This window comes from Rhipicephalus microplus, chromosome X (genome assembly GCF_043290135.1).
Source record: "Rhipicephalus microplus isolate Deutch F79 chromosome X, USDA_Rmic, whole genome shotgun sequence".
Taxonomy (NCBI): Eukaryota; Metazoa; Arthropoda; class Arachnida; order Ixodida; family Ixodidae; genus Rhipicephalus; species Rhipicephalus microplus.
In genome coordinates, this window is record NC_134710.1 from 327,619,906 (window position 1) to 327,647,391 (window position 27,486).

The 27,486-nt window shown below is 45.0% G+C and overlaps 1 protein-coding gene across 5 annotated transcripts in view; it reads left to right on the top strand.

Annotated features, from left to right (window-relative positions):
- Window positions 1-27,486, top strand: part of Tet (Ten-Eleven Translocation (TET) family protein) — a 270,293-nt gene that overhangs the window by 214,277 nt on the left and 28,530 nt on the right. For all 5 annotated transcript variants that reach the window (XM_075879612.1, XM_037413663.2, XM_037413662.2 and 2 more), the window contains 3 exons: window positions 14,759-14,840; window positions 16,656-16,958; window positions 18,474-18,618. In XM_075879612.1, the coding sequence (XP_075735727.1) occupies window positions 14,759-14,840; window positions 16,656-16,958; window positions 18,474-18,618 (530 nt within the window). The remainder of the gene's footprint in view (window positions 1-14,758; window positions 14,841-16,655; window positions 16,959-18,473; window positions 18,619-27,486) is intronic.

Consider the following 27,486-nt stretch of genomic DNA (forward strand, 5'->3'; position numbering starts at 1 on the left):
CGGCCTTGGTGTTCCTGGAGCAATACTGCTCCTAAGCTCCGCGAAGACGCATCCGTGCGCAGAACAAATGGCTTATGCAAGTCGGGTGACTTCAGCACAGGCTGCGTGGACAATAGATTCTGCACTTGTCGAAACGCTCTCTCATGTTCTTCACCCCATAATAACTTATTGGGGTGGCCTTTCTTTGTAAGTTCTGTGAGTGGAAATGTCAACTCAGCGTAATTGGGCAAAAAGTCGCGGTAATAACCTGATAGGCCGAGAAAGGCTTTCAATTCCTTCTTGGTGCTTGGCGGCACAGCTGCTTGTATCTTATCAGTAATGCTCTTACTCGTCTGCAGCATACCTTGCCCAACAGTGTGGCCCAAAAAAGTGGTAGTCGGACAGCCGACCGCACATTTCGCTGGTTTTATAGTTAGACGAGCCGCTCTGACGCGCTCAAACAATCTCTTTAGGGTTACCAAGTGTTCTTCCCAAGTTTCAGTAGCGACGAGCACATCGTCAAAGTAATATAGCACATTGGGAATCCCCTCGGTGACGACTCGCATTAACCGATTAAATACTGCCGGCGCAGTCTTGATGCCGAAGGGCATAAAGTTGAAGTGGTACAAGCCAGATTCACATGAGAAAGCCGTGAGCTCTTTCGACTGACTGGCCATAGGTACCTGCCAGTATCCTTTAGTAAAATCAAAGCGCGAGAAGTAGTTGCATCCCGTAAGCTTAGCGAACATCGTATCTGTGCGAGGGATCGGCTCACAATCCGGAAGTATGACCTTGTTCAGTTGTCGGAAGTCAATACACAAACGCATGGTGCCATCTTTCTTCTTGACGACCACTATGGGCGAGTGATAGGCTGACGTTGACCTTTCAATGACACCTAACTGCAGCATGTCCTTCACTTCCTCCTCGACGGCACCTTTGACAGTAAAAGGTAGCGGGTACTGTCGTACCTGTATGGGAGCCTCTGATGTAAGCTTCAACTCACAGTGAACAATGTCAGTCTTCCCAGGTACATCTGAGAAAACGTCTCTGAATTCTTTAAGAACCGCTGTGGCTTGCTGTCGTGCATCAGCGTTGAGCTCCGATGCTATAGTAACATTCGTCCAGTCCTGTGTCTGTTCTAGTGTGATATGGGGCACTTCGTCGGACTGAACCTCGTCTGTGTCACTTGGCAACGTCATGGTAACGCCTGCAACCGTTCGTTGGCTTAGTGGCTTGCGCTCCTCATACTTCTTTAACATGTTGATGTGAAAGAGCGTAACCTTGTGGCCCAGGTTTACTAGGTAATCCAGTTCGCTGCGTTTCTCAATAACAGGGAAGGGGCCCTTCCAGGAAAGCACCAGCTTGTTAGCATCGGCTGGTAACAACACCAGCACCTGGTCACCAGGGACAAGTTCGCGCTGTCTCGCTTTCTTATCGTAGTACCCTTTCTGCAGCTTCTTCGCCTTCATCAATTCTTCGTGTGCGAGCGCACAGGTGCGTTCTAAACGTTGCCGCAGCTCCATCATATGCGTGTATGTCGTCTTGGTCTCGTCATCGAGGCGAGGATTCGTCCAGAGCTCCTTGAGAACAGCCATTGGCCCTCGCACGTATCTACCATATAATAATTCAAAAGGAGAGAATCCAGTGCTATATTGGGGAAGCTCTCGGTAGGCGAACAGTAACGGACCAATGTAACGGTCCCAGGTTTTCGGACGCTCTTGACACATTCGCCCTATCATGCGTTTTAATGTCCCATTAAAACGTTCAATCAACCCATTGGCCATCGGATGGTATGGCGTAGTAGGCAGTTGTTTGAATGAAAGCAGTCGGCTGAATTCCTTCATAACTGCTGACATGAAAGACGTGCCGCGATCACTGATGATCTCTTTATTTCCAGGAGACCTTCCGCAACCTGTCTCGATTCAATGGAGGGAAGTGCTACCGCGTCGGGGTATCGCGTCGCAAAATCTATCATTGTCAGTACGTAGCGATTGCCCTTTTCAGATGTTGGTGACAATGGGCCGATAATATCAGTGCCAACTCTCGTAAACGGTGTCTTGATGATAGGCGTGGTGCCCAAGGGAGCGCGTCCCACCAGGTGGCGTGGCACCATCCGTTGACAGATGTCGCAAGATTTCACAAAGCGTTTTGTGTCGGATTGGACACCCGGCCAGTAGAACTCTCCAATGACCCTGCTTACTGTCTTCGTGATACCTTGATGGCCGGCTAAGATGCCTTTGTGGGCTAGTTTCAGCACCACCTCACGCAACTGTCGTGGTACAACAAGTTGCTCCAAATTAGTTCCATCTGGCAAGTTGTGCTTGCGGAATAAGGTTCCGTCCCGAATGAAAAACACCGTTTCTCGATCGTTCGACATAATTTTCTTGCCAACTGCCTCGAAACACTTTCGCAAAGTTTCGTCATCCACTTGATATTTTTTAAGCGTCTCACTTCCCACTTGTAAAGCAGGCAGAGTCATCACAGGTAAAGAAGTGTGCTTCTTCGTTTCTCCTGCTTTTCCCACGAGGACTTCTTCAGGTAGGGGCCACTTTTCCATGGCTTCATGCGGTGGCTCATACGCTTCCTCCGCATTCTATCTTGGTTGGGTTGCGTGCAAATTGCCAGATACATCCTGCTCACCATAGACAGCATTCCCTTTGCTAGAGTCTGTGCATGGTGCACGCCTTGTTTCCACATGGCCATGGTCATGCTGTGGTGCTAACTCATTCATAGGTAACGTATCCGGCAATGCCGCGCCCTTGATGTTGCCCAAAATTACGTCGTATAATGGGTCGGTCATACACTTAACGAGTACTTCCCCAGTAAACAATGTACATTGCAAAAGGACTTTTGCCTCTGGGAGGTATCGTACAGTACGGTCCAGTAAGTACACTGGGCTCGTCGTTCCCGTGAACTTCTCCTTCGGAACCAAGGATTGCCGCACGATGACCGTGTTGCAGCCGGTGTCTCGAAGCACATGCACTGGTCTGTCCTCTAGGAACCCTCCACAACAGGCATGTCAGGGACTCCAACGTTCCCGGATCGTCGACTTGATGTGGCATTGACGATGGGTATTGTTCCGCCGTCTTGGAGAACAATGTAGCCACTCTTATGGTGTTCAGGTGTCAAGTCTTCGCGTTTTTCCGATAGCATACATGATGCCTGGTCTTTGCCAAATTTTCTACCGGGGCATCTGTCACTGCTGTGTCCACTTTGTTTGCATACTCCGCATCGGCTGAAAGTATTCCCTTTCGTGTGGGACCAGCAGTCGGCTGCGCGATGGCCTGCCTTGTCACAAAGGAAACAGACTTGCAGGCTTCTCAGTCTTCTTCGCGGACTCCGGCTTGGACACCGAAGGTCCCGGATCCTTGGGAATCCGTTCTCTTCCTAAGTTTGTGAGCGCCTGTGCTTCCATGAAGTTATCGGCAGTCTCGCAAAGCGAACTCAGGGTTTTGCAACTTCTCTCCTTGAGAAAGATCCTGAGTGCCGGAGAACAACCCTTCATCCTGAGTGCCGGAGAACAACCCGCTCACTTATCATCAGATCTCGCAGGCTAGCAAAGCTTGTCTCCGTTTTTCCCACTTCAAGCCAACGGTCAAAGTAGCCGGAAAGTCTTGCAGCATACTGCAGACCAGTCTCGTTTTCTTTGGGCTTCGCTTTACAAAATTTTTCGCGGTAGCCTTCCGCAGTATAGCGGAACCTCTGAAGAAGCGCCGCTTTCAGTTGATCATAATTCAGCACAGCTGTTGGATCTAACCGGCCCATGACTGTTAGCGCTTCTCCTGTCATGCATAGGGTAAGCGAAAGAGCCCACTTTTCACGCGGCCACCCTTGACACGTGGCGACCCGTTCAAATCGCTGCAGGTACGCGTCGAGGTCGTCCCGAGCCTCATTGAAGGGCGGAATCAGTTTATGAGGACTGCAGACCTCTGTTATTCCTCTGGCGCTCATGCTGGATCCTCCTTGTTCGTCAGCCACCATTGGCTGTACCCTGCTTGCACTCTCCTGAAGTCGAAGCTTCAGTTCGAGGATCTTCAGCTCTTGTTCCTGCACCTTCTGCTGCTGCTCTAACAGCTTCTGCTGCCTCTCAGGGTTTTCTTTCGCGATCTCGCGCTCCCTAGCACGCTCATCTCGCGCTTCAACGCACTCTCGCTCAACCCACTCTCTGAGCTCCTCGTTCTCCAACCCTAGCTGTCGGCTAAGTGCAATAAATTTCTCCCTGTCCATGACAAAGGCTGCGTCTGAGTAATGGCTTTAGATTTTAATAAGCCATCCTGGCAGGCTCGCCAATTGTGGTGGTTCTTGGGCCCTCAGACGCAGAAACCCAAGACAAGGACAAGAGAAACATCTATTGACTTCACACACAAAACAATCACAACATTGTGGCTATCTGTACAACACACTGGCTCCGTAATTCAGTCATACAGTCCTTATGTCTACGCGCCCGCGGGTAACCCACGCGTCCTCACTACTCGGAAGTCTAATTCCGTCGGGTGCCACTCACGCTCCCGCTGAAGACGATGGCGTCGACGACGCAACCTCGCCACAGGAAGGTTGCCAAGTGCACGGGAGCTCACGAGCAGACCATCAGCTGCTCGTGCTGGACCAGGCGGCCCCACGCTCCGGCCGACGCAACACCAAGGTCGCACCTTCAATTGGCGGTTGTGCCGGACCGGCTCCGACGTGGCACCGTGACCACGATCTTAGTGACTGGTTGTGCCGGACCCGAGTCTGGAGAGGATCAGCCGCTTGCCCTGGCCCGCACGCTCGTCCGCCACAGGAACAGCATGTCAGGCCCGGCCCGGAACCGCCACTCGCCTCAGGAACATGCCACGCTCGTCCCGGTTGGGTTGGTGACACCCGCTCGTTGGTTCGGTCCCCTGAGGCCCAACACCTAGCGCTCTTGCTAGCTGGCCGCGTTCTTCCTCTGCCCGTCGCTGTTCCGAAAACTCACGCGCTCACGTTCGTCTGACCCCATGCACACTTTCGTCTTCATCAATTATTTCCCGCTGTCGGTTTCACTTCCAGTTTCGATTTTGGTTGTGAGAAGCACTCTTACCACAGAGATGCAATCCCTGTGATGTGGTTTACTATATGCTTATAAGCATTGAAAAGACTAAATTGGGAAGAAATAAGAATGAAGAGTTACAGAGAGTATGTGAGTAACTTAAAGGGACACTGAATTCAAATAACATTTTATGTCAGAGTGAAAGCTCAATGTATGACAGTGTCTAGAACAACAATATTATAAAAAAGAGTGCCCTACTTACGGAGAAATTAAGGTAAATGCACGAGAATGCATGCGCTACGATAGGACATTCTCAAAATGATCCCCATTACGTCAGGGCTACCACCTATAATTAATCACTAGTAATTGAACTAGTTGCACTAAATAAAGAATCTTCCATGCATCAAGAGATGTAATAAAATGCTGCTTGTTCTTTTCTGTTTGATCCATGAAAAAAAAGAAGCGCCGGATGTTACTATGTAGAATGACGTGAGCGGCTCAAGAATTCAATTTTCGCCTGGATAACTGGACAGTTTGTGCCATCTACCAGGGCCCAGTTGAACCAAGCATTCCCGCAATTGTGAAGGCCATGGCTAAACGTTTTTCAATAGTCGTTGTTGCTGCTGTTGCTCCCGCTACTTTCCCTCTTGCTGCTACTAGTGTCGTTGGCCATGCAGTAAAGCCGGGCAATGTGCACGGCAAAAGTGATGTCAGACATTCCGTTGAGGTGTGAAATTAGAAGTGCGTTAACACAATGGGGACCACTAAAACATGTTTTCGTTTCAAAATTGGCACTACCTTGGCACAAAAGTAACACTAAGAGGTTTCTGGACCACTATTTCAATATTCAACGTGGACTTAATAGTTGCCTTTAGCGTCCCTTCAAGCTTTGCAATAAAATCGTGCTCTTTAGTACCGATGCTGATTGAATTGCCAAAAAATGACCGAAGACTTGAAACGAGAAAGTTAGAGTAGGGTTGAAAACAAAGATGTGACATTCAAAAAAATAATGTTAGTGCTAAGGTTCTGGTTGGCTTGTTGGTTCATGATCGTTGTGGCAGAACAGTGCAGAAAATGGAAGAAAGAGCATGCAGGGCACAACAATGACAATAAACTGGTTTTTATTATTGGAAAGGTGCAGAATATGTAGGCAGGTGATCAGTGATAAATAGAAAAGTAAAAAATTACAAGTTTAATCAATTGCCTCGACCAACTGGCATAACTAATGTTCTAAAAGGGTTCCATGATGCAGGGAAAAGCATTTTTCATAGAATGATAATCATAATTAAAAAAACAAAGGACCATGGTAAAAAGGACTATAACATTGCGGTGGGCATGAAACTAATTAAAATAGCTGAAGCCAGACAATGAAAAAATTAACCAAAACAAAGAACCAAAGTTCAACAAAAAGTAAGCAAGTGATAAGGCTAAAACACTGCAACCAGGAATAATAAAGCATGCGATGACAAGTGGCACAGTCACAAATAAGGTGCAAGGTAGCAGATTTTTTTGTTAAAGAATGCTACTGATGGTGCAAAACACGCGCTTTTTGAATGTCCAGTTTTACCATCATGTACATGACATTACATCGCATAACGTTACATTACAGACACATTTCTGTGCTTGTGTCATCTCGTCTCCATGCTATTCCAGTACTGTTTTTTCATTCAAGATCAGCACATTACATTACAGTTTCACGTTGGATTGCCATTCTATGTAATGGGCTTTTCCCTGCATCACGTAAACAATTAACTAAAATGATAGTTGTGCCAGCCAGCTGAGTCACTCAATAACATTTGTGCAAATTTTTAACAGTTTTTTGTCGAGCTTTTTATGTCGGGGGTTGTGGTAATGCTGATCACGTGGCCTGGTATTATGGTGAGAGTGAACCCGGAGGGGTAGGGGAGGCATGCCCGTGCTCCGAAGATGTGAGGGCGAGGGCAGAGGATATTGAGGGGTGAACCTTCGAGAAGTGTGCCAGGATTGGGTGACGGTGAGGCGTTGTGCAGTGAAAATAGTGGGTCAGTGTAAGTGTTCAGGCGTTTGGACTTTCAAAATGGCGAACATTTCTAATTGTCTCCATGAAGAAGCCACCAGACGGGAGGGTAGGCGTGCATTGGTGCGAGAATGGACATGTCGTCGCCAAACCAACTGCAATGTTTGCGCAAGAGAGGCAGGAGTTGAGGGCCTGTGAACAGAAGACTTAAAAAATATAGAAGTACGATATAAGCTGATGAAGGACGGCCATGAGCTTTGCTGTTTCGACAAAGTTTGCGAAGTGGAGCTGGCTGGATTTTTTTTTTTCTTTTTTGTTTGTCATTGTTCCTCTGCCTATATATTCTCTGCCTTCTAATAAAAGAAACCAGTTGACAGTCCATGCGTGTTCGTCTCGTTTTCAGTGTTGTTCGGCCATACGCTAAGCAGGCGTGATATAAAAATTAGTTTGCAGTTGGAGACCATATCTGGGAATCCATACCAGAGAATGTATGAGATTAACTCGCACAGGACAGGGCAAATTAGAAGATTATTGGGGGAAATTGTCTCTCAGTGGATGTAAAATAGGCTAATGATGATGCTAACTGATGATGTCAGTGGTACTCCAACCCAACTGATCAAACAAACACATGCATTTGTTAAAAAAAATGTACAAAAATATCTGATGATGGAACTTGTCGAAAGGTGGAAAGAGTGTTGCAGTCCTTGGGTAGCCAATATGTTCCTGTCAACTCTGTTAGCCTTTATGTGGTGCATAAGAAGTGCAGTAAGAAGTGCAGTTAAGATATGCATTGTAAACAAATATGCCACAGTGCATCACCCTTCTCCTCGCAGTAAAGTCACAAGATGCCTTTAGATCTTGGAGGCTTTTATTCTGGTGAAACTGAACATTTGTGCTGATAGTAATTGTAAGAGGACAGCACAGGAAAACGAAAATGCTGACTGCACAGCCAAAATAACCAAAATTGCTGGGTCAAGGCGCAATTTCGTAGTGCAAAGTACCAATTGACTGAGTCAATGGTACATAATGTTGCCCATAGGCAATATTAGATCTTTGCATGAGGTGAAAGGACTGGTCAAGTGCAGGACAGGAACACGGGAATTGTTTTTTAAAATGAAGTGTCCTCATGGCGCACAGCACTGTGACAGTGCAAAATGTGATTGCCACAGCCTTCTGCACTAATTAGCCAGTTTGTTTTGGAGGTATAAAAGTCTGAGAAAAAAAAAATGAAAACCTTAGCCTGTTTACTGGCCCTTGAAGAATTTTATAGGGCACAGTAATAATAAAGGTACAGTTAAATCAGGGGTTTTGTGGAGGCAAGCTATTTCTCACTGTCATTTCAATTATCTCCCACCATTTATTTCCTGCGCCACTTATTTCATGTAAAACGAAAGGACATATACATAAGTAGATACAGAAGGAGGCCCGTTGCTACAAACTGAAATTCCTCCTCTTCTAGCTTTCCCATCAAAACAATAAAATGAAAGTTATTTTCAATATTGTGGCGCAGCCTGTCGCCAAGGGAGAAATGCACCGCGTTGCCGTTGTGTCGTGCAGTGCAGAGCTCTATCTTGACAAAAGTGCATACTGTCCGATACATGTAGCTTTAAGTCTTGATGAGGAGATTATCAAAGCATTGACAAGTCATTGTGCAATAAGTGCACGGAGAAACCAAGCATGAACCTTATCTTTAATACAAGACCTGGTGCTGCACATAACTTGTATCATAGCAGTTTAGAATAGAATTTCAACACCGTAACAAAATTTATGTGGTCTCCTGGTCTATAACATAGCATTGTTCGCCTGCAATGTCATCCTTGAGTTGCTACTCTGAGGAGATTGGCTGTAACTGTTTTTCTTCAGATTTGCTGCTTTGATGTCACTTACTACTGTAATATGCCAAACTGTCATAAAATCCCAAGAGAAAATTAAGAGAAAATCAAATGGAATTATTGAACAACTTTCAGTGTGTAGTGAAAGAAGTTGAAAAATATATAGCAGCTAAAGAATCAACAAGCATTTATTAGCCCTGAATTCATTCGTTATCGCAACCGCCAACAAGAACCATTGCTCTCATTGTCAAAGCAAAGGTCAGCAACCTCCTCACGCAAAGTGCTGGACTTGGCTGACAGGGCTGCAAAAGGGGGGACCACCGAAGCAAGCCACTCGTGCCACCCAATGTCTTCTGATCTATTGAGGGTGATTGATATATTGCACCACTTAACAGAATAGGCAACAACTTCCTCGCTAATAACTGTCCAAGCTTCGGGAAACAGTCAACATCTTGTCCAGATAGGTTCTTGAGATTCCCCTTACATACTGCTAGAGGCCAGGTCTTGGGCATAAAAAGCATGTCTTAGGTGGCAAAAATAGGCAAGCAAAACAATCTTTTAGGCCTCCAATGTTGTAAATGTCGCTACAATAAATTCTTACATAAGTGTGAATAACTTGAAATGAAGAGGTGCTGTACTTGTATCTACCACAGGAAAATACAAACAGGTTATTGTTTTTGATGGCATGAATGAACCAACAGTAGAACATAGTCGTGCCATTGTCCCATAAAACTGTTGAACTAATGATGATCAATACACTCGATTCAACAAACACACTGCTCACGTTCATGTTTAATGACCACTTTTGCATATTCAAGCGTCTCAGCGTAACAGGCATCAAAAATAATATTGGAAAGCTGAGAATACTTTCAAAGTGTACATTTGAAGAAATCTGCTTGGAGAGCACACTGAACGTAGTACAAAAATATCTGTGAAAATTCTGGAAATAGCAAACAACCACCATATCTATCTTTTTGGATTCAAACTTGTGCCTCTAGTCGCTAAGAATGAAAGAATGCTCGGCTTCGACGGATCTTGTTGAAGCATAGCTGTACTTAGGAACGTTCAATGTCTTAACTGACACAGGGATCCTAGACTGCTCACCAGGAAAAAATTCTGAAATTTGTTGAAGTGTAGATCTTTCATTTTCGTTAAAGACCATTCGCAATTTTGCACATACCATTACGACTACAGGTCCTTCAAGAATGGTGGGAATACTTTGCTGTGCATGGAGAATTAACGTGATCTTTATAATTGAAGTTTTCAAGTTTTTTTACAGTGTTTGCGATGAACGTGAAGTTGGTGGCAAAGTAGACATTTTTTTTGTTCAGACTCCACTATGTTCAGACTCCACATAGAGTGCAGTCTGAACCTTCCTCACTGTAGCTGAATCCCATATAGTTTCAAACAGTCAGTGTTGCACAGCATCATGAATAGTCGTCTCATACTACACTCCAAAGTGAAAGTTGAGGCGAAATAGTGTTCATAAAGGAGCTGATTTTTAAAAAATTTATAGGTATTTAGGCACAAATGCTATAATAGACATTTATATGTACTATAGAAATGGTGTGAAAACCTTTCCTAATCTCAAATTTATGCTCATATATCAAAGTGGACTGAAAGGAGCACAAGGAACAAAATAGGCATTCGCCTGAAATCCGGTCTCTAGACATCACTGCTGGAGCTTGATCAAAGCTTGTACGGGTCTCTTAAATGCTGTCCTTGAACGGCTTCATCCAGCTAAAGTCAGCTGGCTACACTACCTGTGCACAGCCATCTGAAACAAACACATTAGCTTCCTTTGATATGAGGGCCTTGCTTGTGCTATTGGTTGTGCGGATTAAGGCCTGGTCCATAACGAGCAGGCGTTGCACATAATTATTGTACCACTGATATTAGCTTGAAGTGTCCTTGGCTTAGTGAATTATCAGGGGCCAGTTACCAAGGGTGGGCTGTTTTTGGTGTTTTTCAGAAAGTATAAAATCATGCCAAGCACAGAGATTGGTTATCATTTGAGAGTGGTGCATCATTTAGGATTTTATGGTATGCACTAAACTTCATTTTTTAAAAATATTTTCCATTGTTGTTTGGGGTCTTTTCGTTTCTGCAGTACAATAAAATACATTTATCCATTCCACCCCTCCTCTCAGTGTAGTGTGCACAACATTGTCCATTTTTCTGTATAGTGCATGAGGGTCCCACGCTGTGGTATAACCAAGACACTGATGTTGCACAGGTGTTTGCGTGCTCAGTGCAACAGTTGATGGTACTGTACATGTTCATGAAAAAAGAAAGGTTTGGGATACCCTTCTTTTAGCTTCATGCAGAGCATAGGTTGAAGTTCAAAAATTACAGGAGTTTGAAGGTCTTGTGCTTCTTTTTTATGTCATAATATTGGCGGTGCCAAGCTACAGCATTTGTTGCTGCGAAATACTGAACTAAAAATAGTGCCTACTCTAATAATGGTTATGAAAGTACAAAAATAATGATATACCTATCCACATTATAATTTCTTAGATATCCGAGAACTTTTAAGTACTTTTTTTACAATGCTGTGGCTTTGGAAAATGGCAATTTTTCGCCATCATCATTACAAACATCGAATGTCTCCTGAGGCGTTTGCTGCACCAGTAGTGCTGCTGTGAAAGCTGCAGTTTGGGTGGCATGGTAACCTCACTTTCTTTTGTTGGGACAGCAGTTGTAGGAAAACTCTTCTAAGTGAAAACTTGTTTGTATCATAGTCATTATCATAGTGGTCGATGTAATGTCTAAGCGCAATAAGATCTTATTGTGCCCCTCCTGCAGTATGCTCTAAGATTGAGAGAAAGCTCAAAGCATGCTGTTCACGTACATGTGATAATGGGTAGAGACACTGAATATGCCCTCGCATGGGAGGGGATGGGGGTAGGTGTGGGTGAGCCCACTAGTTCGCATCTGTCCTTTGGTCTGCCGTGTTATAGAGAAGCGAAAGTCATAAAAGGTGGTGCTCTCTGCACTCTACGGCAGTGGCGTAGCCAGGGTGTGACACACTGGGCCCAGCTGCCCCCTCCGGAAATTTTTTTTTCGCCATGGCATACGGAGCCTGAAATGACACGCGACCATATTTGCCAGCCCAAGTCCCACTTGAGATCAAAGAGGCACCCCCCCCGCCCCTGAAAAAAATTTCTGGCTACGCCCTGGTTGTATGGGTGTAAGAAATGATGCGTACAACTTTGTCTTTATGTCAGTAATTTGCGGTTTTTCCAAGAATTGTTATAACTGATGGGTGTAGCAGCTTTATCTGACTATATCTGCAGGAAAATACGGAACTCTACATGCCTAGTGTTGCAGCTCATGTTGCCTCAGAGAAGCGAGAAGGAATTAGATGCATTCGCTCACTTCTATTTGTTCATTAATCACACTAATGTTGTGAAAGCCTGTGTTTGGGAATGTGTTCTCAAACAAGTGGAATGTTATTGTGTTTGCCTGTATGTGCAGACACCTGACTTAATTAAGTCATGAATGTTTACTTCAATATAGAGGACCAAAAAAGAACCAGTAACGTTTTTATAGCTGTTCGATGCTCCGCGATTGCCATCAGTACTTCACGTTCCTGGTGAAAGTAAAACTTTCTTTATTAAAATCTATTTCCATGTTTTATTCTTACTTTCCCTATCCCACTTTCTTTTTCTTTCAAAAATCACTTGTTAGTGTTATCAGAGAACTATTGTCTTGTGCAAACAGTTGGACAAATGAATGTGATTGTAGAAAAATGTATGTCACGATGAAAATCAATATGTGCAGTCTTAGGAGACAAAAGCCTCTACCAAACGATCGGGGGAAGCAGCCAAGCTGAAATTGTAACTCGCTACAGAATGGCATTCACAATGCTAAAAGCCTCAGGGTTATGGCTTCTGAAAGGCCATCTTCACAATTATTTTTAGGGAGAGAACAGAACAAAGTAGTGTTATTTAGTCATTTGCAAGCAGTCCCAGATGGCAGCGTGGTAGCGATTTCGGGATATAATTGAAATAATATAACATTAGTGTAAAATATTCATAAATTGGCTTGATGTGGCATCGATGTAGTTGTATACTTGTCTGTTAATAGTGAAATTATTATTATAGGAGATGTTTATTTGAATGCAAAAAGGCCTTCAAACTGCATTAGTTTTACTGAAGCAAACAGGCACACATTATGGGCAAGACAATATTTTAATGAAGCTACAGAATAGGTGCAAAAGTTATTGAACAGCTCCTCTGGCCACAATTAGTTCTTCATCAAGCATTTTGGCACATCTTGAGATGCTACCTTTCAAGTGCTGTATTGCATAGCAATTTTCACTGGAGTGGTGGGTAAATTATTCATTGTTAGTAATGCGTAAAATTATTTTGCTCGGGCCTTCCTGAACACGTTCTCTCTGAGACTTTTGCCTTTTTGTAATTGGTATCAGTGCTTATGGGTGGGTGTCATATGTGCCTTGGCCTATGTGATGTTTGAAAAGGCACCTCTGAACCATTTCATCATTCTGCCTAAGCAGAGCCTGCTACTAATTCACTTAGAATAGTCCTATGTGAAGTGTACTGGTATAGTTTCTGACTGTAACGCGGCAAAGTTCAAATGATGACCATAAAAAGCTTTAAAACAGACAAAAATATTCCTTCTGCCCAAGTTGTGAGCTGGAAACGGAACAGGAAGAGTGTTCCCTATGTGTAAGCTGCCCAGGAATTCGTGCCATGCAAGTGCCGTATGTCACACAACTCCTGACATACTGGTGCCATTGGCCTGCAATACCATTTGTCCTACATCAGAATTGGGCAAGTTGGTATATATTCATCTTAAGAAACAAACCCTCTCCCTCTCCCTCCAAAAAAAAAAAGAGTGCAAGAAGATGCAGTTTTTTTTATCGCTGTTTCTTTTTTCTTGTTCAGGTGGGAACTATTTGTCGGCGGAAATTGGGATGCCAAAGTCCCAGCCTGCAACATTTGAGCTGTTTTTATTAATGAGAACTATCATGACAATTTTCTTTACATTCATTTGCAGTTTCATCAAGCGGTGAAGGCTTGTAATTGTGCTATGGTATAAATCAGGGACTTTTGGAGGCAGAGCGTAACCACTGAAGTTACTTTACTGAGAAAAAAACAAAGCTTGCTTTTAGGAGGTTAGGAAGGACAACTCAGATTCACTGATGATTTTGCTTCTATGTGACAAGGAATGTAACACCATCTCACTGTGACATTCTACCCCTCTTTTGGCCTAGAGGGGGATAGAATGTCCACTAAAATGTTCCTGAAAGCTAGTGATGAGAGAGCACACTTGCAAAAGTTGGTCATGGGGAAATTTGGTTTTGTTGTCTGTGGTTGTGTGTAGTTTTGCTATTTGCTAAGAATGTTAGCTGAAATTGATTTTATTTCAGACTTGATGTTGTGCTCACCCACTGAAATGCAATGCTCTGTGCATGGCTACTGTTGCTTATTGGACCACAGGTGGGCATTGGGGACACCAAGTTGATGCATTGTTGCTTACAACGAAAACAGGAACATTTGTGTTGCGTTGTGATTGCATCTGACCCTGCAGCGATCACCCAATGCTCACTGATGGAACAAAAAAGTACCAGCAACCATGCACCATGTCATTTTTCAATTGCTGAATGTTGTACATGTACGTGGATCTGTGAAAGCCAGGCTTCTTGTGTGATTTATAATTTTTATGACATTCCTTGAACATGTTCATGTTGCCGAGGAGGCTAGTGGCCTCTGCAAAGCTTTTTTTACAGCTCCAGCTCTGGGGAAATCCCATTGAATCGTATATTCTTGACAACTGTCGTGAGTGATAAATTGTTGCTGCTAAAAAAAAAAACAGTAAGTTGAGGAGCATTACATTAGATTAAGCTATGTGTCTTTTGTCTCATAGGTGCTGGTAAGGTTCAAAATGTTTATTGAACTCAAAATTGTCTGTGCCCAGCACCTCTGGACAAGTCTCCCTACTACACTCACCTTGGCTCTGGGCCAACTGTGGCCGCAATTAGGGAAATGCTTGAGCGCAGGTGAGTGAAAAGCTTCCCGAGATGCTTTAGGCCACATACCATATTGCTGGCATAAGCATATACATCAATATTAATTTACTTAGTGTCATAAATGCAGAACTTGTTGTTGTTTTCATGGGCTTCAATGTTTGAATTGAGTGGAATCTGTTTATTGTGGCCAGGTACTTTATCTGTCTACTTCAAGGAAGAAATTTTGCATCTGATGGGTTCACTTAACTGAGAAAAGCCATGTAGCTTCTTGAAAATTGTTTGATTTTACCATAAAACAAGAACGTTCAATTTTATTTATTTTTGCGCATTCTCATTACTGCCACATGATTGTTGTATTGCAGTTTTAAGCCATTTTAATGAGATCAAGAAGTCCCAAGAATTATGTCGTCTCATGAGAACTTAATGGCGCCGTGCAACACCTTTCTAAGCTATTGCAAAGTGACCTTACTATTTTTTAACTTAGTTGCCTCACGAATCTCCTATTGCATAACTTCTTGAAATTTGTCAAACATCAGCGGAATTGCAGTATGTTATGATCACTTCCTTTTTGGTGCCATGAGTGCACTGGAAGCTACATAGGGTTTGACTAGTGGCAGCGAATGCCTGAAAAGTTTGGTCACTGTATGTCATGACCTTAACTTTTTCTTTCTTTTTTATGTGACTTATTGGCCCCTGCTTCTGACTTGAACATGCATGGCACACTATTGGCGTCTGCAGTGCTTATCATATGGCCTCCATGATCATTCACAGCTGCTTCCACTTGCTTCTTAGTCAGGCCTGCTTGGTGCATAGTTTTGTGAAAAAAACGAGCCAGCAATTTTTTTGATAATTGTAAATTTTTTGTGGCATGTAACAAATTAATGTTTGACTTGTATGTTCACAGAAGATTTGACCTGAAATTGGCAGTATTTTCTGTGCTGAAAGTGTTGCAGGACCCCATTTAATAAGAAGCTTCCAGAGGTTTCAATCAAAGCATTTTCGCAAATAACATAATATTTATAAGATAATAAAAAAGGACATTTGCTTGTATGCACATTGCTAGCATCAAGCCATGCATCATATGCTATCTGTATATGTGCATATTATGTTCTGTCACAGGAACTGGCCCACTTTAACTGGTCAACAGCACCCTTGCTGGTGTTGAATAGTTGAAATTGTAATTACTGTGCACTTCTCATTTCTCATACATGCTGTCAATTTACAGGACGTTGATGTTATTATTGCCACTTGCATAATTGCTTTCAGGCATACCATCGTTCGTGCTGCAGTTACCATTTTATCTGCCACTTTAAGTTTGCACTTCCAAGTGCTTGCAACAGGATATTTGAAAAAAAGAGAAAGCACCCATCCTAAGCTAGTATGTTATTGTATTTATTCAAGCAGTACATTAATAAATCATGAGCCATTTTCTATGCGATGGTCTTCCTGTGACACATTACTCATATTTGCCCGAAATATCGAGTTAAATCAGGCAAATGTTTTAGCTGTGTTACTTTCAGTCTTTAAACTTTAAACTTCTTAGGCTTATGAATACATGTCCGGGAGTCAAAAGTACTTTGTTAAAATAATTTTTAACTGTCTGTTACCATTGCTAAAAGTGTGTTCACCTAATAATGGTTCTGTGGTTTTTCCTGAGGTATTAAAAGTATGTGCCAGTAATGAACACAGTTTGGCCACAACATCATCATTATAGTAGTCTTGGCTCAAGAAGTTTATTAACAGGAGTGCATAGGTTGTATTTCGGCATGCAAAATCTAAAGCGGTCTAGTTGTTCTGTCACGGCTAAATTGCAACTTTTTTCTCTCTGGCGCGTTACCTCTCTAGGCTGAATGAGACAGGCAGTGCACTACGAATTGAGAAGGTGCTGTACACTGGAAAGGAGGGCAAGACAAGCCAGGGCTGCCCAGTGGCCAAGTGGGTGATTCGGCGCAGTGGTCCCAACGAAAAGGTGCTGGCTGTGCTGCGGCATCGGCAAGGTCATCGCTGCCTGTCAGCCTATATTGTCATGGCCATTGTTGCATGGGAGGGCGTCCATGCGGACATGGCCGACGACCTCTATCGCACAGTTGTCAATAAAACAGTCAACTTTGGCTTCCCCACCCAGCGTCGCTGTGGCACCAACGAGCAGTAAGCTTTACATTCAAACTTGCATGGCTTACATGGTTGCTTAAAAAATTGGCGTAAGAAAACACTTATTATTGTGCCATAAAAAGATGAAATGACTGGCAAAGGGTGAAATACAAGCTTTTCTAGAAAAGCAAGGATGAAAAAAAGGACAGTATTGAAAAAAAGTTATAAAATGAATATTGTGAAAAACACGAATGAATCAATCCTTTTGCCATTCGGGAAAAATATCTTGAAGTAACTCTATGGCATGAGAAAATCTGAGTGCATTTTAGTGTATGTGCCTGCTTTAAGGTGATAAAAATGGCTGTGCAGCTCATGCTGGAAACCCTCTGAGATGAAGATCACTTGCTTTCTAAACAATAGAAATTTTTAGACATTGGCATTTCAAGGTAGCACAATTCAGCCCCTTTTGAGGGAATAATATTTGCAGAGCCAAGGTAGGCAGCATCCTTGCAGATATGAAATTAGGATTGTTGGTTCACCTAGTTCGTTATGTGCAAATGCGAGAATATCATTGACCATCTCCTATGCCGCTGTTCCTGCTTCAATAAACAATGTCAGACTCTCTAGTGTGCTCTGATAAGACCGGACCACAGTCCTTTTGTAGAAGGAAAAAAAAAATCTTCGAAATCTGCTTCATTGGTATATAGTTACGATGCTCGACTGCTGACCCAAAAGTCGTGGGTTTGATTCCAGCTTCAGCAGTCACATTTCCATGGAAGCAAAATGCTAGAGGTCTAGGTACTGTGCAATGTTGGTGCATGTTAAATAACACCGAATGATCAAAATGTCCAGAGCACTTCACTATGGCCTTTCTCATAATCATATTGTGGTTTTGCATGTAAAACACCAGATAATATTATTAAAAACCCTAAAAGCCTGACTTTGGATCATCAGCCCAGATAGTAATATGAGATCTTCTGCAGTACTAGATGAAGGCAGCAGAATTACATGCATGACTATTGATGTGCTGTGCCATGCTTTTGAACAGTAAAAACTCCTGCCTTTTCTCTTCATTATGCTCCCTCGTTTCCCTCCTCGCGCTTAGAATAGCAAACTAGACAAAGTATTATTACCCTCCCTGCCTTTCATTTTTATTGTTTATTTTACTTGCTTCTTTCTCTATTTTTTTCGTAAAGGACAAGATAATGAATTTTTTGCTCACTACCAACGATGCCAACAGTGTTGTCAGAATTTCTGTGAAATGAGCTCTTTAATGCTGTTGCATTAATATGCATAGCTTGGCTTTGTGTATAAGAATCAGAATAGCTTTACATGCTATATACATCACACAAATAAGCATATAGTGAAGTGGAAAGTATGAAAAAATGGTGTAGTAGTCACTATTCATGGGAGATATTCAGGACAAATTTTTGTATCCTGAATAGATGATAATGTTTTTACATTATACAGTAAGTGTTCATGCTGTAGTGCAATATTTCTTGTCCCATTCATTTTGAATATTGCTTGTTCTTCAAATGCCCATTGCCTTTTTTTTTTCTCTCTCTTTTGCAGACGAACATGTGCATGTCAAGGAGCAGACTCTGAAAACTGTGGAGCATCTTTTTCATTTGGCTGCTCGTGGAGTATGTATTATAATGGCTGCAAGTATGCAAGGAGCAAATCTGTTCGGAAGTTCAAGCTTTCGGAACAGTCTGAAGTACGTAAATGCTTTCAATTGAAAATATCAAAATCACTTTGTTTTGCTGAAAAATAATGTAGGGCTCTTCTTCTACTTGTCATGTTTTTTTTTAATATAAGGTTGTTTGCTATCTGGACTCACTTTTGAAAGCATTGCTGAGATGCAAGTAATTGTCTTCAGGTGCCAATTTACATCAGTATGTGTATTCCTAGTTTGGCTGGACTAGAGCATTCATTTAGTTCTGCTGCCATCAGTGCAAAGAACTAGAGCAACCCGATTGCCGTCTCAGCAGAGATAAAGATGATTTCCAGAGGTCATCTACTGTGGACATAAATACACTGATGATCATGATGGTGGCACTGAATATACCATCATCATGAATATATCAATGGTCATGAGGATGTGTCAACATTTTAAAACAAACGAGTGTAAAATGTAGATTGCTTGGTGGCAAACGTGGCTGCTAAAGTATGTAACACACTTGTCACGCAAAAGTGGTTCAAATGCCCAATGGGACGTGGCATGTGCTTCGTTCATAAATGTACTCTGTGGGCCTTTTAGGAGCCACAATCTTGCGTACGTCTGCCATCTTGTGCACAATAGCAAAAAAGGTTTTGACGGAAAGCCACACGTCACATTCACTGTAGCAACATCTTTCTACAATGCGCAATGATTGTCACATTGTGCTACCTCTAAATTCTGCCCACTTTATCAGGAACAAACAAGGGCCACTTCTTTTTGAACTATTAAATTTGAGTAACAATGGCTGTTTATATTCTTTTTAATGAAGAGAAATATCTCTGTGTGTGTGCCAACATATTGCTTGTCACCAAACCTATCATTGCACATGGCCTGATGCCATCTGTCACAGCCTCTGGGCAGCCCTAAACAGATTCAAAATATATTCTGGGGAAAAAAATTATCACATGATCTTTGCTGTAAAAAGAGAACAGCAAGTCATACAAAATTTTGAAGCAGTGGCCTGAATGTTGGTTGTCAAATAAAGCTCTAAACTCTCTGCTGACATGGTGGCACTGCCATTGTCAACTGTATTTATCCGTGTCTTAGTAGCAACTTCTCTGCACTGCATGGCTGCTTTTTCGATCGCCGGTGCTAGTGGTGAACAAAAAAGTGATGTGTAAATCTGGCTCCCAAAGGGGAGCCTATACAGCTTGTCCCACATAACTTGAGTCAAGAATTTGAAAATGAAAGACACTTCAGTGGCGAATTGAACCAAACACGTACTACTTGCAGTAGCCTGTAGGTACTTAGGTTATTTTTTTTCTCCCCATACTAATTAATTAATAATCCTTAATTACCTATTTTTAAAATTATGGGCTGGAAACCCAAAATATGAACACTGAGGTGTAGAGCACTTTCAGAAACCACGGACTAAATTGTTTTCTGTAGGATACATCTAGCGCTGTTATTTTTTCCCCGTTGTAAAGAAGGCCTATAGCAGTGCACTCACGGTTTGTCACATGGCTTCTTTTCACATTTCACGAGCTTTCTTTACAACGTAGAAAAAATAACAGCGCGAGACGTATCGTGCAGGAAACAATTTAGTTGGGGGTTTCTGAAAGTACTCTACATCTCAGTGTTTATATTTGGGGTTTCCAGCCCATAATAAAAAGGTTGATAATTAAAAATATTAATTAATTATCATATTTACTCGATTCTACCGCGCCCTCGATTGTAACGCGCACCCGGTTTCCACGACGAAAAAAAAAAGGAAGTAAGACATCGATTGCGACGTGCACCCATTTTTCTCGTTGGCCCGCACGATCACACCACTCGAAAACACAACTCCTTTCGGGAGCGTCATCTATTTAAATATGAGGTACGCGGGAAGCTTGTGCCCATCTGACGTGTAACAGAGCATTGCCGTCACTGTAGTTTTATCGTGGACCGATGTCAGCACGCGAAGTTGCTTCGCCCCCTTTTTCTCGACGGTTGTGGTGCCAGGCATGTCGAAGAGGCGTCTGATCGGCATTCCCGATTTACCCAAGTAGGTAGTCGTTGTTGTGCCGCAAGTTTAGGACAAACCTTTGAAAACTGTGAGGCTTTTCATCGGATTCCTCCGGAAACATTTCGCATATGCCGTTCGCCTTCGGAGGGAAAAGCCTTTCCTCTTTATAAAGTTAGTTAGCCAGCACCTGCTCGCTTTAAACTGGTTCCGCATTAGCCCTTTTTCTAAGGCTAACTGCATAACCCACCCTTAGAGCAGTTCTGTCGTCACAAGCCGCTGTGCCGCTCGCTCGCTGCTCAAGCGCATACTCGCCGAGCAGCTCTTCAATTTGCAGAAACCGACCCTGCTGTGGTCCACTGAAGCCTTTGCGTGAAGCTTTGCTGTGGACAATCTTCTGCTTTTGTTTCCTGGCGAGCAGGTGTAGCCTACACCTGCTCGCTTTAAACTGGCTCCGCATTAGCCCTTTTTCTAAGGCTATATATATAAGTGGTTATAACAGAAGAAAAGAAAAGAAAGGTGCCGACCCGTAACTGTCTCTCCTTACGAGGACACCTCAACAGGTCAGCAGAGGAATGGGATATGGGGAATAAAAGATATAGGGAAAAAGAAGGAGGGATAAAAAGAATAGAAGGAAAATAGATGGAGAAGAAGCCAGCCAACGAGAGAGAAAAAGAAGGAGATAGGAAAGTGGGGATCCAGTCGAAGCAGTCCAAGGGCGGGGTGCCACAATGCGAGAGCTGCACGGCTTCAGGAGACCGCGGAGGGCGAACCAGTCGGCGGGAGCTACGCTGAAGTCGGAGATCGCGAGGGCACAACCGTCCAGCTTGAAATCCTGCGAGCGAATCCTAAGGCTAACTGCATAGCCTGCACTTGGAGCAGTTCTGTCGTCACAGGCCGCTGTGCCGCTCACTGCTCAATCACATATTCGCCGAGCAGCTCTTCAGTTTGCGGAAACCGACCCTGCTGTGGTCCAATGAAGCCTTTGCGTGAATCTTTGCTGTCGACAATCTTCTGCTTTTGTTTCCGCCAGTCCCGCACGCATGTTTCGGGAACTCCAAACGACAGCGATGTGGCCCGATTTCCGTCCGTTTCTGCACACGCGGTGACTTTTTTTTTTAAGAGCGGCATCGTGGTGCACTCGAGTTTTTGGAGTCGGTCCTTCCATGCCGTCGATGCTAATGCACTACAAGATGACGAACTCCTCAGCACACGAACGATGTGCAGCACATGGGAAACACACTGGCAGAAATGGCCGACGCGCCATGCCAACACACGGGCGGCACGTAGGGGGCGGCAATTTCGGAAATACCGATGGCAATAGAATGACTGTATTCATTTTTTTTTTTTCGTACTCGATTCTAACGCGCATGCGATTTATGAACTAGCTTAACCGGAAAAAAGGTGCGCGTTAGATTCGAGTAGTTACGGTAGTATGGGTGAAAATAAAAAATAGCCTGAGCACCTACAGGCTAGTGTGAGTAGTATGCGTTTGTTTAATACGCCTCCTAAGTGCCTTTCACTTTCAAATTCTTGGCTCAAGTTATGTGGGACACCCTGTATAGCAGCTATGGTGTACTACAGTAAGATAGTGTGTCGTATGATCCCACAAGCGTGGCTTCTTTTTTGCGATGACAACCTGTGCAGCCAGAGCGCACTGAACTACTGTGTCGCCATCCGTCACTGCACCCTGAATTAATTTATGGTAATTTATGGTACAAGAGGAAAAGCTGCTGGTGAGGATCAGGTAACATCAGATCTGCTGAAAGATGGAGGACAGATTGTGTTAGAAAAACTAGCCACCCTATTCACGAGATGTCTCCTGACGGGAAGAGTACCAGAGTCTTGGAAGAACACTGCTAACATCATCTTAATACATAAGAAAGGAGATGACAAGGACTTGAAGAATTACAGGCCGATTAGCTTGCTCTCTGTAGTATACAAGCTATTTACAAAAGTAATTGCTAACAGAGTAAAGAAAACATTAGAATTCAATCAACCAAAGGAACAAGCAGGATTTCGAACAGGCTACTCAACAATCGACCACATTCATACTATTAATCAGGTAATAGACAAATGCTCAGAATATAACCAACCACTATACATAGCCTTCGTAGAAAACGAGAAGGCGTTTGATTCAGTAGAAATATCATCCGTCATGCAGAAACTGCAGAATCAGGGCGTCGATGAAGTATATATAAACATTCTGGAAGAAATCTACAGGGGATCAACTGCTACCTTAGTGCTTCATAAAGAAAGCAACAGAATACCAATCAAGAAGGGTGTAAGGCAGGGGGACACAATCTACCCAATGCTATTTACCGCGTGCTTACAGGAGGTTTTCAGAAGCCTACATTGGAAACAGTTAGGGATAAGAGTTAATGGCGAGTACCTTAGTAACCTGCGCTTCGCCGATGACATTGCATTGCTGAGTAAATCAGGGTACGACTTGCAACTTATCATTACAGAGTTAGACAAGGAGAGCAGAAAGGTAGGTGTTGGGCTCGAACTTCGTGCGTTCCCCGAACACCTTATGTTACCCACCCCGCGGCCGGCGACCCCTCGCCAACAAGGAAGCAGGGCCACCGGAATGCGGGACGATAACTGTCTGCTGGCCACAAAGGACGCGACAACTCCCGTGCCCCAAGGGGTTCAATTATGGCGCCTTACAGGAGACCAAGCCAGGCTGCAGGTGGCCGGTACATGTGGAAGGTACACGTGCGCGTCCGCCGGACAATCAGAATCAGCGGAGGCGACGGCATTGGCGCACGGGCCAATTGTATTGATGGCCTGTCAGCCCGGCATCGCAGGAACTTACTCGGAGGCGCTTTTCCACGACCTGGCAACGCCCGTCGTCGATCATTCCGGGAACCGGTGTGAAAAAAACCTGAGCGACTGCGGAGAACCGATGAGTGGGCAAGAGGCGGTGGGTCTTCGAGGTTGTGGCGAGGAGAGACACATCCGTGCGTTCCGATTGGACTGTAAGAGTGGTGCATTACGATTGGACTGTAAGAGTAGTTGAATGGGGAGGCAGGGGATAAAACCAGGGGTGCAGGGACAGTGAAAAAAAAAGAAAGAAACGAATAAACGTCTCTATATCCAGATGATGTCGGAGCGGTCATTTCCTCAAGGTGCCAGCAGATGAAAAGTTCTCGTCTTCGGCTTCCTTGGCGGCAGCAGCAAATGTCGCGCAACAAGCGAGAGGCGAGTGGAAAGAACCAAACGGAACGTAACTGGCGCAGTCGACAGGATCTGCTTGGCTGAACTGAGGAGGACAGCGGGGAGCGACATCGGCCGAGACTGACAACAACCACCTTCAACTGACGACCACGCTGCGGGATCAACGAAGCAAGGCTAGTCCACCGGATTCCGAGGAGGAAGAGCGCACCGCAAGGCTACTTCAGGCGGGTACCTCTTGATTTTCTGTTGGGCGCAGGCGATGACAAAGCATTACAACTTGCGAGACAGAGAAAGGGACAACTCGGAAATGAACGGGGACGGGGCAGGAAACTTGCAGGCGTTGAGAGTCGCCGACAGCGGCACGGGGGGTCATGGTAGTGGCACGTCAGATACGGCGTCGGAACAGCAGCTAGCGCTGCTCCAGCTTCAATTAAAAATTGCTGAGGCGGAAACAGAGAAGCAGCGCTTGATGCTGGAAAGCCAGCGGCTACGAGCCCATAATGGGGCAGAGTCGAACAAGAGCGATTACAGCGTAGCGCTTGGCGGAAGGTCAGAAGAAGACAGGCGACTGAAATTCGCAAGCTTGTTAAAGGGTGTACTGGCACCAATGCCGAACTAAGAGGCGCTTGCGCCAATGTGGTTCGAGGATGTTGAGGCAACGCTCGAGTCGTATGAAGTTCCGAGCGAATGGTGGGCCGGGCTAGTTTTGCCACAGTTGAGTGAATGGGCACGTGGGTTGCTGTGCAGGCTTACATCAGAGGAGCGCAAAGCTTATGTTAAGCTTAAGTCAAGCATTTTGGAGGGTCTCAGGCTTTCGGCGGCGGAGTACAAGAGGCTGTTTGTGGGATCGAAAAAGGGAGAAAGGGAGTCCTGGGATCAGTTTGCCGTACGCCTTGAGAATTATTTCGACTATTATGTCCAGAGTTCAAAAGTAGGCACGTACGAGGAACTCAAGCAGCTAGTCGTCGCGGATCGCTTGAAAGAATGTTTGAGCCCGGAAGCGAGAGCGCATGTCATTTGTAATCAACAGGAGTCCTTTTTGCTGCCCAGTGGTGTGGCTAGGCTCGCGGAGAGATTCGAGGAGAGCGAAAAGTGCAAGGCGGCACAAAAGAAGGCAAATGTAGAGGAGTGGCAAAAGAAAGCTAAAACAGCGGTAGATACATCCACGGACGGAAAAGGGAAAAGGCGATGTTTTGAGTGTAAGGGTGCCGACCACATTGCCAGGAATTGCCCCAATAAGGGCTCAGGTGCAAGGCAAGGCACTAGGCCAGCAGGACAACAAAACGGTCCAGTGGTCGCGAGGGTGACGGCTTCTGCATTCGGGTCAGAAATAGCAATAACAGAAAGGTTGTGGCAGCGTAAAGAGCAGAAACAACCCTCACTGGTAACTGTAACGCTTAAAAGCTCAGGTCGATCATTAAACGTCGTGGTAGACTCGGTAGCGGAGGTGAGCGTCATCAAAAAGGCAGTGGTACCTCAGTACGATGGTACGGGTTCGCAGATAAAGTTGACGGGAGCCTTCGGGCAACAGGTAACCGCTGAGTTGGCTTACGTGCCGCTTATAGCTACTGAAGGAAGTCCTTACGTGATGTCCGAGGCGGTGCAGTCGGCCGTGCTTTGTGCAATCACAGATAAGCTGCTAGATGGCACCGACGCGCTGATCACGCCCAACGATTACGCACAGCTTCTCGAGGAAAGGGTTAAACGTGACATAGTGTCAGATGAGTGTTCAGCAGTCGAGGAGACCGAAGCTATAGTGGAGCTGTCAGATGAGGCATGCGAGGAGCAACGGGCGATGGCAGGCGTCATAACCGCGGAGAGCAACAGCGAATGTTCCGAGCCGGTCAAAAGCAAACGACAGGAGTTTCGTGAGGCTCAGGAAGCAGACCCGGCTTTGCGAGATGCTTGGGCGCAGGCAAAGGCCGGAACGCATGGCATGCTCGTTCAAGACGAGCTATCGTATCATCAGGAACACCTCGCGGGTCGCATCTGCAAACAGTTAGTGCTACCATCACACAGGCACAAAGAAGTGCTGAAAATAGCTCACGATTCACCATGGGCAGGTCATTTAGGAGAGCGGAAAACACTACAACGAGTGAAAAGCTCATTTTACTAGCCACAGATGTCGCGAGATGTAAAGGAGTACTGTAGGTCGTGCCATGGATGCCAGGTGAAATCGCCGTCGAGGCAGATAGGGTTCCGATAAAGCTCCTGGCCAGGCCCAGCGCGCCGTCTCAGACAGTAAACATGGACTGCATCGGTCCTATGGTACCCCCTTCGGCTAGAGGTCACCGCTATGCTCTTTGTGTCGTAGACTTATATACCACATGGCTAGAGGTGGTATGCCTCCGTTCACTAACGACGAAGGCTACAGTGACGCGTTACTGTAGATATTTTCTCAACACGGGTGCCAGAGACAATTTGCTCAGATCAGGGCACCAACTTTACGTCGAGGTTGACACAGGAGATGTTGCAAAGACTTGGGGCAACTCCGAGATTTTCCACGCCCGATCACCCGCAAAGCAACGGCTTAGTCGAGCGCTGGAACGGCACGTTCAAAAGAATGCTTTCTCACATAGTCAGCGAACATGGACGCGAGTGGGATAGGATGATTCCGTTTTTGTTATGGGCATATTGTGAGGTCCCACATGCGACTACAGGGCGGTCACCGTTCGAGCTCATGTACGGGCGGGTGCCGAACGGGCCCCTATCCATTCTCAAAAGGACTTGGTCAGGAGACTGGGAAGTGCCGCAATCATTGGGTATGCCAGCAGCGGAATATCTTGCGAAGCTCCGAAGTAGTTTGGAAAAAGCTAGCGAAGGAGCCGCCCGACAGAGTGAAGTCACTCAGAAGGAGTACGTAGGACGCTATAACTTGAGGGCCACAGACAAACAGTTTGTCACAGGGGACCAAGTACTATGGCTCGAGAAGAAAGGAGAGGGGAAGCTAGTGGCGAAGTGGAAGAGACCGATCACAGTGGTCGAAAAACTGCGACCGTACAGTTATTTAGTTGAGCTCGAGGACGGTTCACGCAGAACCATTCACGCTAACAAGCTTCGCGCATATCACGCCCGAGTAACTGCAGTAGGAGTGATATTCGAAGGCGATCAGGAATTTGGAGAGGTTCCGGTCCCACCATGCGGGCTAGAGGCGCAAGCGACGCTGCAGCTTGATGAGGTAGCACACCTGGAGCCCACACAGAGAGAACAGCTGCGAGACTTAATCGCGAGGCACCCGAGGGTATTCGCAAACAAACCCGGCACCTGCAAAGTGGGAATCCATAAAATACGAATCAAAGCAGGAGAGCAACCGAGGCGCGCATACCCATACAGAGTGCCGGTGGCGCTGGTGAACAAAGTAGAGAGGCAGGTAGATGAGCTCCAGCAGTGGGGATTGATATACCCGGTTGAAAGTCCGCACGCGTATCCACTGGTCTGCGTATCAAAGAAGGACGGTGACATCCGCATCTGTTGCGATTACAGGAGACTCAACGAAATAACAGAGACAGACGCATTTCCCATGAGCGTGGCGACTGATCTGTTATACCAAGTAGCGAAGGCTAAGTACATAACTCTGCTAGACATGTTCAGGGGTTACTGGCAAATACCTCTCGACGAGGACGCGCAGGTTTGTACTGCTTTTGCCACTCCCTCAGGCCAGTACGCATGGAGAGTGATGCCCTTTGGGTTAAAGAATGCCGCCAGTACCTATCAGAGGGTCATCAATAGTGTACTGGCTC